Source organism: Phyllostomus hastatus, unplaced genomic scaffold (assembly GCF_019186645.2).
Source record: "Phyllostomus hastatus isolate PE091 unplaced genomic scaffold, TTU_PhHast_1.1 phas_contig_196, whole genome shotgun sequence".
Classification (NCBI taxonomy): Eukaryota; Metazoa; Chordata; class Mammalia; order Chiroptera; family Phyllostomidae; genus Phyllostomus; species Phyllostomus hastatus.
In genome coordinates this window covers 15,117,735-15,129,930 of record NW_025333709.1, presented here as the reverse complement: position 1 = coordinate 15,129,930, position 12,196 = coordinate 15,117,735, and the positions used below count along the sequence as shown (strand labels likewise).

Genomic DNA, 12,196 nt, shown 5'->3' with positions numbered 1-12,196 from the left:
GACAACTGTAACAGCATAAATAATAAAAAATAAATATAAAAATAAAAAGTATAATGTAAAAAGAAAAAAAAGACAACACCTCAGAAAACAGATTGTAATAACATACATGACCCAAGCAGAGATACGTACGGACAGGAGCACCAATTAGGGGTGCCTGTGGAAAGGTGGGGAGGGTCGATAAAGGGCTCCACGCTAGGAAAAACTTCACAGAAGGGGTGAATTCTGAAGTAAAAGGGGCAGGCACAACAAATAAGGCATCCAGGGTGGCCCCGCACATTTGGGTAAAGCGAGATAATCAAGCTGAGGAGTAAGGCAGCCAAAACAGCAAAACAGTAGCTGACATTTCTTCAGTATTATGTGCCAGGCACTGAACTATGCACTTTAAATGCATTATTTCATTTAATCCTCAAAATCCAAAAAGGTAGTATTATTAGTACCATTTTGAATGTCTTGCCCAATATCTTGCAATTAATAAGTGGCAGTTAGGAATTAGAATCTCAGATTCTCTTAAGCTTCCAAAGTCAACCATGTTGGTGAATGAAGCGGACAAGTTGGGTAGAATCAAACCTCGAAAGGCCTATCACATCCCTTGAAAATCTGACATTTGTAAACTTTCATACTGAGTATGAAAGTTTAAGCTAATTCAAATATCATTCTGATAGATGAGAATCAAAATGGTGATAGTTAATAACATTTTTAAGACACCTAGAGAAAAACTTAAAATGTAAAAAAAAATCCATCTCTTTGAAAAAAGATCATTTAATTTTCTTTACTCCATTATAGAAAAACACCATGAGTGGAACCTGTATCTTATTTTATTTTACTGAATTTATTGGGGTTGCATTGGTTAATAAAATTATGGAGGTTTAAGGTGTACAATTTTACAACACATCTTATGCATATTGCACCGTATGTTCACACCCCAAGTCAAGTCTCTTTCTATCACCATTTGCCCTCTCCTGCCTCACCCCACCCCCATTTCCATAATGTTGCCTGTTGCCTATGAGGGTTTTTTTCTTCCTAATCCTTTCACCCTTTTCACCCAGTCCATAACCCTTTTCCCCTCTGACAGCTATGATTCTGTTTCTACTTTGTTTGTTAGTTTATTTTGTTCATTAGATTCCACGTAAGTGAAATAGATGGTATTTGTCTTTCTCTGACTGGCTTATTTCACTTAGCATAATGTTCTCCAGGTTCATCCATGCTGTGGCAAAAGATAAGAGTTCCTTCTTTTTATGGCTGGGTATATCATTGTGTAAATGTAACACAGCTTTTTTAATCCACTCATCTACTGACAGGCACTTGGGCTGCTTCCAAATCTTGATTATTGTAATAATGCTGCAATGAACATAGGGATGCATGTACTCTTTCAAATTAGTGGTTCAGGTTTCTTTAGATAAATTATCAGAAGTGGAATCACTGGGTCATAAAGCATGAAACGTGGATTTTCAATATACACAAAAGGCACTAAGAGATCTTGAGGCTTTTAAAACAATCAATTTTCCTTTTTAGTAAGTTAATTCTCCTGGTGGAACAGAGAAAGGATTAGCAGAAGGACAAGACAAACCTGAAAAAAGGCTACTACACTAAGAAAGAGGCAACAGAAGATGATAGAATAAGATGGAGAAGACTTAACTCTTTGTATCTTTTGTTTTGGGAGAAGTGGAAATGTATTAATAGGTTTTGTCTGATAAATGTCCATGCTGGAAGTATTCTGTATGTTGTTGAAAGTAACCATCTGTAGTTCCAGAGAGGAGGCTGGGTTGCAAAAGTGGGGTTCACTGATATAGAGTTGGCAAATGAAGCCACAGAAGTGAGGGAAATCTCCCAGAAAGAAAACGCAGTGACAGGAAAGTCAAGAACAAAGTGTACAAAATGAATAGAGAACACCTGGTAAGGGGCAGAACTGAGACTATTTATTAGATGCGTTGGAAGGAGACAATCTGGAAAGAAAGAGGGGAACAATCAAAAGGTGAGATGCTGCAGAGGTCAGTCACTGATGGTAAGACATCTAACAAAATGCCAGCTAACAGAAAGCCTTCCAAGTTATTTCTATTTGGAAATGCCCTCTAAGGAATGAAGAAACTGACTATGGAAAGTAAAACAATTGAATGTCAGTATCAAAGGACCAGCTAATGTTGATATCCACAAATAATGGTGCCAGGTCCCACTACGACTGCAAAGGTGGGAACAGAGGGAGCATACTCTCGAACCTGTCGAGTACTGGACAAAAGGTGCAGCTGGAGAGGGTAACAGTGACCAGGAGCTGAAGTGCTGCACAGTCTGGTGACTAAATACAGAGTTCAGGATGAATAAGAGCACAAAAGAAAAGCCAGGAGAAGGCCACTGTCTTGACAAACCTGGCACAGATGTCCAGCCCGTAGCACAGAACTTAAACAGAACTGTGAACAATAAAATGGCAATAAATACGTATCTATCAACAACTGATTCTAAAAAAGGCAAGAAGAACAGAGACAGAACAATGGATACAAAGAGTGTTTTCACGGTTGCCAGATGGGTGGAGGAATGGGTAAAGAGATGAGGGGATTAAGAAGTACAACTGGGTGGTTACGGAATAGCCAAGGGGATGTAAAGTACAGTATAAGAAAGGGAGTAATGTATATTTATGCATGACCCATGGACATAAACAATGGTGTAAGGATTGTCTGAAGAGTGGGGGGTGCTGGGTGGAGGGGGGAGAAGGGGAAGAACTGGGATAATTGTAATAGCATAATCAATAAAATAAATTTAAAAAAGAAAAGTTGTGATGTACTTGCAGACAGGGATCTGAATCTTAATTCTTGTTATTTACTAAGCCTGAGTTTTCTCACTTGTTAAAAAAATAGTAATACTGGGTTGGCCAAAAAGTCTGTTACGTTTTCTGCATGATGGTTCTAGTAGTGCTTAGTTGGATTTAGCTTAATTCAAGATAATTTTGTTGGATTGCACTGTTGACAGCTGTCATATCGGTGTGCATTTAAAAAACACATCAAAATTGGTGAATTTTTGTATAGTCATTTTAATACTGAAGATGGAAGAAAATATGCAATATTTTCGGTATATTATGCTTCAGTATTTCAAGAAAGGTAGAAAATCAACTGAAACATAAAAAAAGATTTGTGCAGTGTATGGAGAAGGTGCTGTGACTGATCAAACATGTCAAAAGTAGTTTGCAAAGTTTCCCGGTACTATTGACATTTTGGCCAAATAATTCTTTGCCGTGGGCTGTCTTATACACAGGAAGGTGTTTAGCAGCACCCCTGGCCTCTGCTCACTAGAAGCCAATAGTGGGGGACAGCTGACGTACTCAAAATATCCAAATCAACAAAGTTACTGGTGAAAAGGAAAAATGTGTTGTTTTTTTATGGGGAGGAAAAAAAACCCTGTAACAGACTTCTTGCCCAACCCAATACCTTAAATACTGAAAAAGTAATTTAACCCCCACAAATGAACAAATACCAACTGTCAGCAGTCTCTGCCTATTATTATTTTCTTAGGAAGAGCATGGGAGAAGGAACAGGAAACTTCCACTAAAGTCTGAGAGCAAATCTGAAAAGAACCTGGAGGTGTGATCAGGAATCTCACCTGATATGCACGGCATGAATTTGGCAAGCTCGTAAGGTAAGCTAAACATTTATCTAACTTTCCATTAAAGCTTTACTGAGAGTCTGTTATATCCCAGGCACTGGTTACTGTGCTAGCTGCTTGTACTGGAAATAAATGTCCACAATTATGATCATGACAAATTATTTCAAATCTCAAGGTATTTATGATGAATGCAAGATAACAGCCTCCAGTTTCCTGTCTTTTCCCTTCATATTTATAGTACAAAGCCCCCAAAAAGCAACTAGAACCTTAAGGTAATCATTAATAATAGCTGTCCTGTAACAGTAATTTGTCAAATAGCTTCATTCAACAGGAAAAAAAAATGTGCTCTCTTAATAGAATACCAAACAATTATGTTGTCTGGCAATTAGGTTTGTAATTTATTTCTGCAACTTAAGGAGCCATAAAAAAAGAGTAAACTCTAAAGGAACACAATTAAAGTGAAGCCCATGGAAGGCTAGCACACGTGCTTTTCATGCAAACAGAATAGTGTTTCAATTTCACCACTGTTGGGAGCTAACCACAGCCAACCACAATCACTCTAAGAGACCATGGCCTACAAAGTGGCCCAGTCACCTGAACCAACAGGCTGAGTCCCTAAACTTCTCAAACTGGATTTTTGTCACTTGTGAAATCCAAATAAAACTGTCTTCTAGTAAAGAAACCCATTTTTGTTTTAGCAAGTCTTTCCATACTAATTACACACACACGTCACCTGCAAATATTTCAGAGCTACAGAGTTTACTTTGAGAAACACTACCACAGGCCAAGGGTCAGCAGACCATGCCAGCAACCCTTTTTTGTACTCCCTAGGAGCCAAGAATGCCTTTTCCGTTTGTAAAGCGTTGTAAAAAAGAAAAGAAATCTTTGTACTGGAGAACAGTATGTGGACCTCAAAGCCTAAAATATGTAGTGCTTGGCTCCTTACAGAAAACTTTTGCTGACCCCTGCATAGGCAATAAAAAAATGAAAAGCTTTTACAAGCTGCAAAATAGAATGAATAATGATACCCTGAATTTTTCATCAATTAAGTATATCAAATGATTGACATTTACTAGTTGTTTTTTAAAAAAACAAACAAAAAACTCTTCCTGAAAAACTGGACCTGGGAACAGTTGAGAGTTCAGAAGGTTCAGGTAGACTTCTCTCATTTCTGCTTCAAAAAGGGGCCAAGCGGCATCCAGACACAGACCACTGCCCCATCCTTCTCCCCCTACACCCCCAAATCCTCATGGAGCTGCCCTATTTGCCACATTCTGGCAGTTAAAAGTCTTCTATACTATCCCAGACAGCACTTTTCAAACTGAGTTGAACAACAGTTACGATTTGCAGTGGAGAGTGCCCCACTCTAAGAGGCTTTAGAGAAACTAGATCAAATAAAGTGAAACCAATTCTTTCACTGCAGGACTATGCAGTCTTAAATCTTCCAGAAAGGAATTATCTGTATGCAGTCTTTTCCCAACTGTTAGACCAGGCCAAGATCTCCATGTTTTCCCCACAAGGAGGCTGTTTGTTTCCCCAAGTGCCAGTTTTGAAAATGATAATCTAGAGAGAGTGTCAACAAAGTCCCTCACAATACTAATGAAACACGAAGGCCGCCAAACTAGCTTTCAACATCGGAGCGTGAGCAAGGCCAGTCAACAGTGCAGGCCCGTTCCTAGGGGAGTGGCAGAAATTCCCATTTCACTCCCTCTCCATGAAAAGAAAGATCTCCCACAGCTGCAGGCAAGTGAATGTGCGGGCAAACTGCTTCACAGCCTGCCACACAGCTCCGGGCAAATCCCTCCAAGTTCTGATACTCTCCATGGTTTTTATTCTCCCTCCCAAATAACCACAGCCTGTTAAGGGCTGGGTCACCATCACTTGTGTTCTATTATTTTAAAAGTTTATTGTGGAAATAAACCATTTTACTACTTATTTTAAAAATGAGTTATTTCCTTATTAACTTTGAGAGTTCCTTTAATAATCTGAGTACAAATGCTTTCCTCCTAATATTAAGAAAATAAATTTCTTCCTTCCACTGATAGTGCTTTTGGTGTTATATCTAAGACATTTTTGCCTAAGCCAAGGTCACAAAGATTTTCTCCTGTTTTTTTCCCTAAAAGTTGTATAATTTAAGGTTTCACATTTAGGTCTATTTTGAGCTACTTTTTGTATTTGGTTCTAGGTATGGATCGTAGTTATTTTGTGTGTGTGTGTATTTAAGTAGCAGCATCAGAGAGCTATCCGTTTGTTCCACAACCCTTTGTTAAAAACCCTTTATCTAACTAAAATACCTCTGAACATAGGCTAAAAAAAACATAGGCAATGAAATCACCTTAGCCTGTAATTTTCTTTGTGGGAAGACACAGAATTACAAATTCAATTTTTTAAGCTATAGGGCTATTCAGATTATCAGTTTCTTTTTGAGTAAACTTTAGTAGTTTGCTGGTTTCAAGGAATTTGTACATTTCTTCAAAAGTTGAATTTACTGGCAGAAAATTATTCATAATATATGCTTGTTATCTTTTAACTATGTGTACAATTTGCAATGATACCATCTTTCTCATTTTTGATAGGCATTTGTTCAGAATCAGATTTCTATCTGGTATGATCTTCCTACTCAAAAGAGTTCTTTAATGTTTCCTGCAGCTCATGTCTATTTGTGACTAATTTTTATTCAGGGTTTTTTTTGGGGGGGGGTGTCTAAAAAGATCTTAATATTGCCCCTTCTAGGTATAGAATCCTAGGTTACTATCTTTTTTCCCTTTGGGTACTTTAAAGTTCTTGCTCTGCTGTCTTCTTTCAACCTAGCAAAGTTTCAGGTGAAAAATCCCATCACCTCTATCTTTGGTTCCTCTGTATGTAATTTAACTTTTATCTTTTTGCTTTTAACATTTTCTGGATTATGATGTGCTTTCATAGTTTGTATTTGGGGCTCAATGAATTTCTTGAAACTGTGGTTTTAGAGTTTAATTTAGAAAACTTTCAGCCATTATTTCACATACTCTTTTAGTCATAACCTCTCCCTTCCCATGACTTGAATTACATATATATTATAGTCCACTTGAACATACACCACAACTCACTAAGGATCTTTTTTCTTCAGACTTTCTTTCCATTTTGGTAGTTTCTATGGTTGTCTTCAGGGTGACTAATCCCATGGTCAGCAGTACACACCTGCAATTAATCCCATAACGTGTATCTTTTCATCCTAGTACAGTGGTTTCCTTTCCTAAAACTTTAATTTAGATCTTCCCTTTTTTAATCTTCCACGTTCTCTATTTAGCTTTTCCAATCTCTCCTCTAGTCTAGGGATGTGCAATTAAAACCTGTAAGCCAAATCCGACACACTGCCTGTTTTAGAAATGAAGTTGTACTCCAGTATACACACACATCCTTTGGTTTACATAGCACCTATACGGCTCCTTCTGTGCTACAACAGGACTGAGGAGTTACAACAGAGGCTATATGGGCCACAGAAAAATAAACTATTTACCATCTGATCCTTTAAAGAAAAATTTTGTGAACTTCAGACCTAAGCCTCTTAAACATATAGAAGACAAATATAACTTTTAATGTTTTTGTCTATCATCTGTTTCATTTGTGGGTGGGTTTTGATTAATTTTTCTTCCTCATTATGGATATTTTCCTGCTTCTTTGTAAGACTGCTATGTTTTGATTAAATACTAAGACTAAACAGCCCTGGCAGAGTAGCTTCAGTTGGTTAGAGCACTGTCCCAATATGCCAAGATAGTGGGTTCAATCCCCGGTCATGGCAAATACAAGAAGCAACCAATGAATGTATAAATAAGTGGAACAACAAATCGATGTTTCTCTCTCATAAAAGGCTCAATAAATTTTACTTATTGAGTGCTGAATATTTTTCTATTCTTGTGCATTCTTCTGGTACACAGTTAAGTTACTTGGAAAGAGTTTGATCCTTTCAACCTTGCTTTGAAGTTGTTAGGTGACCAGAGCAACCTTTAGTCTAGGCCTCACTTTGCACCACTGCTGAAGGAAAACCCCTTTGTGCACTCTAGTCAATGCACTGTGCGTTGTAAGATGTTTCGGGAATAGGCACAATTTGCAGTACTGAGTGAGCTTTAGGAATTCTTTAGCCTGGTTTCCCCCCGAACCTGGGTAGCTTCCTCACACACACGTGCTGGTCAGTGTTCAGCTGGATACAGGGAGCCCTCTGCAGACGTCTGGAACTCTGCACAGCACCTTCCCCTCCAGTTCTCTGCCCTGGAAATTCTAGCCCCCTTGGCCTCCCTAGATTCCCAGCCCATTTTCTCAACTCTAGGTGCTTACTAGGCTTCGCCTGGATTCCCCCCCGCCCCCAGGTCACATCCTAGCACTGTCTCCAGGCACTAAGCTGGAGCAATCGCAGGGCTCATCTCATTTGTCTCCTGCCTCTCAAGGATCACTGTCCTTTTGTGCCTGCTGTCCCATATCTTGAAAACTGCTGTTTTGTATATTTTGTCCAGGTTTTTAGTTCTTTCAGGCCAGAGAGTAGTAATTCCAGTCCCTGTTACTCCATCTTGGCCAGAAGCATAAGTCCTAAAAGCTATTAAAATTTTCCAAACAGGAATAATTGCTTAAAGGGTAAGTGACAAATCATGATAAAGTAGATGGGACCTAACTATAATATTATATATATTTAAGGAAAGGAATTTTTCCTTATAATTATTATCATTGTATTGACTGCTATTTTTACAGAGGTATCCACTGAAGTAACTGATTTATTCATCAAAATGTATTTTAAGTCATTCCAACCTACTGCAGCTGGTAATGAAATAGAAATATTTATAAATTTTAAATTGCCTATATAAGAGAATTAAGCAATTCCACTTACCAATTCTTCAAGATATACTGTATAAAAATAAGTAATTGAAAATATATTTACATGAACCTGTGAGACAAGTTCATTTTCCCAGCCTACTTCATCTGGAATATTTATATAATGACTTTTTAAAAAGAATTAAAAAATAAATATATATAGAAGTAATTACAGACATACAGAAAAGTTGAAAAAGTAGTTCAAGAGTCCCCCTTTTCCCAGAATCCTCAAATGTTAACATTTTACTATATTTGCATACTATGTTTTTAAACCATTTAAGAGCACCTGTAGACATAAAATCCCTTTACCCAAAATACTTTAATCACAATGCAATTACCATTGACACACTATTTGTATCTATAGGATTTTATTAATGTGTTGCCATCGTCCCACTACTGTCCTTTATTGGGGGTAAGGGGAGTAGTGTTGAGAAGCTACTGCCCTCAGGCTAAATCAGGACGGTCACCAGTTTTTCTAAATTAAGTTGAATTGGAACAGAAATGCCATTCATTTACATGTTTTCTATAGTTAATTTGGGGATATAAGAAAAGAGTTGATAAGTCACAACAGACTTGGTGTGCCTTAAAAAGCACATCCTGTTTGTTAACTGCTTCTTACAGAAAATGTTGGCCGACTCCAGCTTTAGATCAAAAGAAAATTTTTTTCCTTGTCCAGGATTTAGTTGAATGTAGTTGTCGAGTCTTGTTGGTCTTGTTGGTGTTTCTCACTCGGTCTTTGTTTATCACGATCTTGAAAATTTTGAAGAGTAAATGCCATTTATTTTATGGAATGTCCCTCATTTATCTTTGTCTGATGTTTCCTTATGTTTACATTTCACTTACATATTTTTTGCAAGAACACCACAAAAGTAATAATGTGTCCCTCTCAGGAGGCACATAACACTTATTTGTCCATCACTGGTGGTATTAACTTAGATCATTTAATTAAGGTGGTGTTTGCCAGGTTTCTTCACTGTCATGCTACTATTTTTCACTTTTAACTAATAAATACTTTGTGAAGACATGCTTAGATACTATGTAAATATCTTGTTTCCCAACAGATTTTTAAACCAATAGTTTAAGCATTCACTGATGATTTTTTTTGCCTGAAATGATTAGCATTGTAATGGTTACCAAAGTGTGATTTCCTAGTCCCATCATTCCTTTTACGTTTATTAGGCACATTTCTTCTCTAAGGAAAAGCTATTTCCTCTGCTTCATTCATTGCATTACTTTTTAACTCAGTGTAAAATTCTAAACTGCTATTTTGCTTTATGGATTCTAATCCATTACTATCATTATTTACTTTGATGATCTGAGTGTGCCCATGATTTGGCTAAAAGGAAGCCTCCTCAAGCTGGCCCCCTTTGAATCCTTCTGGCATGTCCCCATCATTCTTTGAGTGCAATAGCTTTTTAATAATAACAATATTGTAGCAATTACCCAAATGGCCATTAATGTGAAAACTAAATAAAAGCAATGTGAAGACAATGAAGAGAATGAGGTAGAAGTGGTAGAGAGCAATGGTCAAGTATAATGTCAGACTTAAAAAAAGAAAAAAAGACAGGCATATGTTTATATATGCCTACAATTTCTTGAAAGATACTAACAACACAGGCTTAGCATTAACTCTAGGACTGAAATGGTGGAACCTGGTGTCTTCCTTTTTATTTTACAACCACTGACTGTTAGAAATTTTTAAAATCATTTTCAAGATGAACACTTAAATTTAACGTTTATAGTTAAAGTATTATAAAATTAATTTATATAATTAAAACAGTATACTTACAGACTCATTAAAATGTGTAAAAATTTTGTGTTTTCTATAAAATTATTTTCTAAAAGCATTTATTAAATATCTTTCAAGTCCCGCCTATAATCACCAAACTGACTGGGTAAATGCAGCCAGATACAGGAAATTATTTTTAAATTATTGCCCTTGTTATACTAACTGTATTACACAAACGTAATTATTCAAAGGTTTCATTTCCCCCTTGAAATATATCCTCTTATCATGTTATTGTCATGAGGGAGGTGGGTTCGGAAGGGGAAGTGTGGGTTAAGAAGGATGGGAATAAGCTTATAACCTAGATACCAGTACCTTAATAACTTCTTTTCAAGAGCACCTAATATAGTTTCGAAAATGACAGGACCTAACACTTTTATGAAAAGTTTCGGTGAAAGGCTGACCAACAGAATGCTTACCTAGTAAGTCGTTTAGGTGGAGGCCGCTCACCAAATTTTCTGGAAAAAAATAAGAAAAATAATTGAATAGGCTGTATGACACATTCCATAAGAAGCTTTTTTAGAAACCATGCAATCTCCTTTGTAACATATACTTCAACCCTACTGACCAGTGTAAAGAGAAATCCTCTAATAAACAAACCTCTACACCCAGAAATAGCAAAAACACAAAAATGCCTCCTGAACAAAAACAACACATTCTAAGTTGGCCTTACTGTAGGCTCTGAGCAGGCAGCACACTGATTAGATGAGGACTTGGGGTACCTTCCAGAGATACCCTGAAAAAAACCCCTACCCAAAGACCCACATCTCACACAATCTACAGCACCCAGAACAATCCTCACAGCCCAAGATATACAGCTCACAAGTGTTTATCACATGCCAACAATCACGTATACATTTTTTGTACAGTATCCCCTTTGATTATATTGGCCCATTTTAAGGATGTAGAAAGCAATTTCCCCAATGTCACAAAGTAAATAAATGGCAGGCAGAGCTGAGATTTGAATCCACATGTTGATGACCTAATTAGCTTATGGTATACGCCCCTTCATAAAGAAATGAGGTAAGTGGGCTAACGCAGAAGCATTTCAACTGGTTGGCAAAGGGCAAAGACAAAAAGCATAAACAAGGATAAGAAATGACAATTTAGGCTGGAATTAGAATGCAGCATGGAGGTTAAGAGAAAGGCTCTAGAGTAGGGGTGTCAAATTCATTTTCACTAGGGGCCACATCAGCCTCGCAGTTGCCTTCAGAGGGCTGAATGTAATTTTAGGACTGTATACGTGCAACTACTCCATAACAGTTAAGCAAGAGCTTGGCGCTGCCGCCAGGTAGAAACAAGGTGCCAGGCCCAATAAAACAAGATGGAGGGCCCGAGGGCCTTGTGTTTGCCACCTGTGCTCTAGAGTAACACGGGCTGAATTCAAATCCACGATTTGGTATTTACTTGAAGTCATTTGACTCTCTAGACCTCAGCTTCTCCCTCTGCAAAAGGGCAGTGACTGCACTACCGCAGGGGTTGCTGAAGGAATTAAATGTTGATTATTACAATCAAAACACATATAATAGTATTTGGAATGCAGGAAGTACAATAAATGTTAGTAATTATAGCTGGCCCTTGAACAACATGAGTTTGAACTTAATAGGTTTTTTCAATAAATACTGTAAATATGTTGGGAACTGCCCTGCCTGGTATCAGAAGCTGTAACCCCTGCCAAGGCTAAGGCTGAGGGAATGACCTTGGACCATAGCCAGCAAGGAGACAAAAGCTTATCTCCCTGGCAGGAGCACCGCTTCTGCTCCTTTTACTTCACCCTGCCTGGCCCCCAGTCCTTGGTCAGTTAGCCAATGATGGGTAAGATTCCCCAAGGGGGGAACGACCTAAGACAGACACGATCACATGGGAGGCCCCCCAAGGAAGGACTTTGGGGGCTACAGCAAAAGGGGGTGAAGGACCCTTGCCCCTTGGCTTTGACATAGCCTGAGTCCTCATTGTCTGCGAGGAAATCTCCTAATCTCTTGG

At 37.9% G+C, this 12,196-nt stretch overlaps 1 protein-coding gene across 7 annotated transcripts in view; it reads right to left on the bottom strand.

Moving 5' to 3' along the window:
* RBPJ (recombination signal binding protein for immunoglobulin kappa J region) overlaps positions 1–12,196 on the bottom strand; it is a 216,859-nt gene that overhangs the window by 35,550 nt on the left and 169,113 nt on the right. For all 7 annotated transcript variants that reach the window (XM_045834247.1, XM_045834249.1, XM_045834245.1 and 4 more), the window contains one exon: positions 10,633–10,671. In XM_045834247.1, coding sequence (XP_045690203.1) covers positions 10,633–10,671 — 39 coding nt within the window. The remainder of the gene's footprint in view (positions 1–10,632; positions 10,672–12,196) is intronic.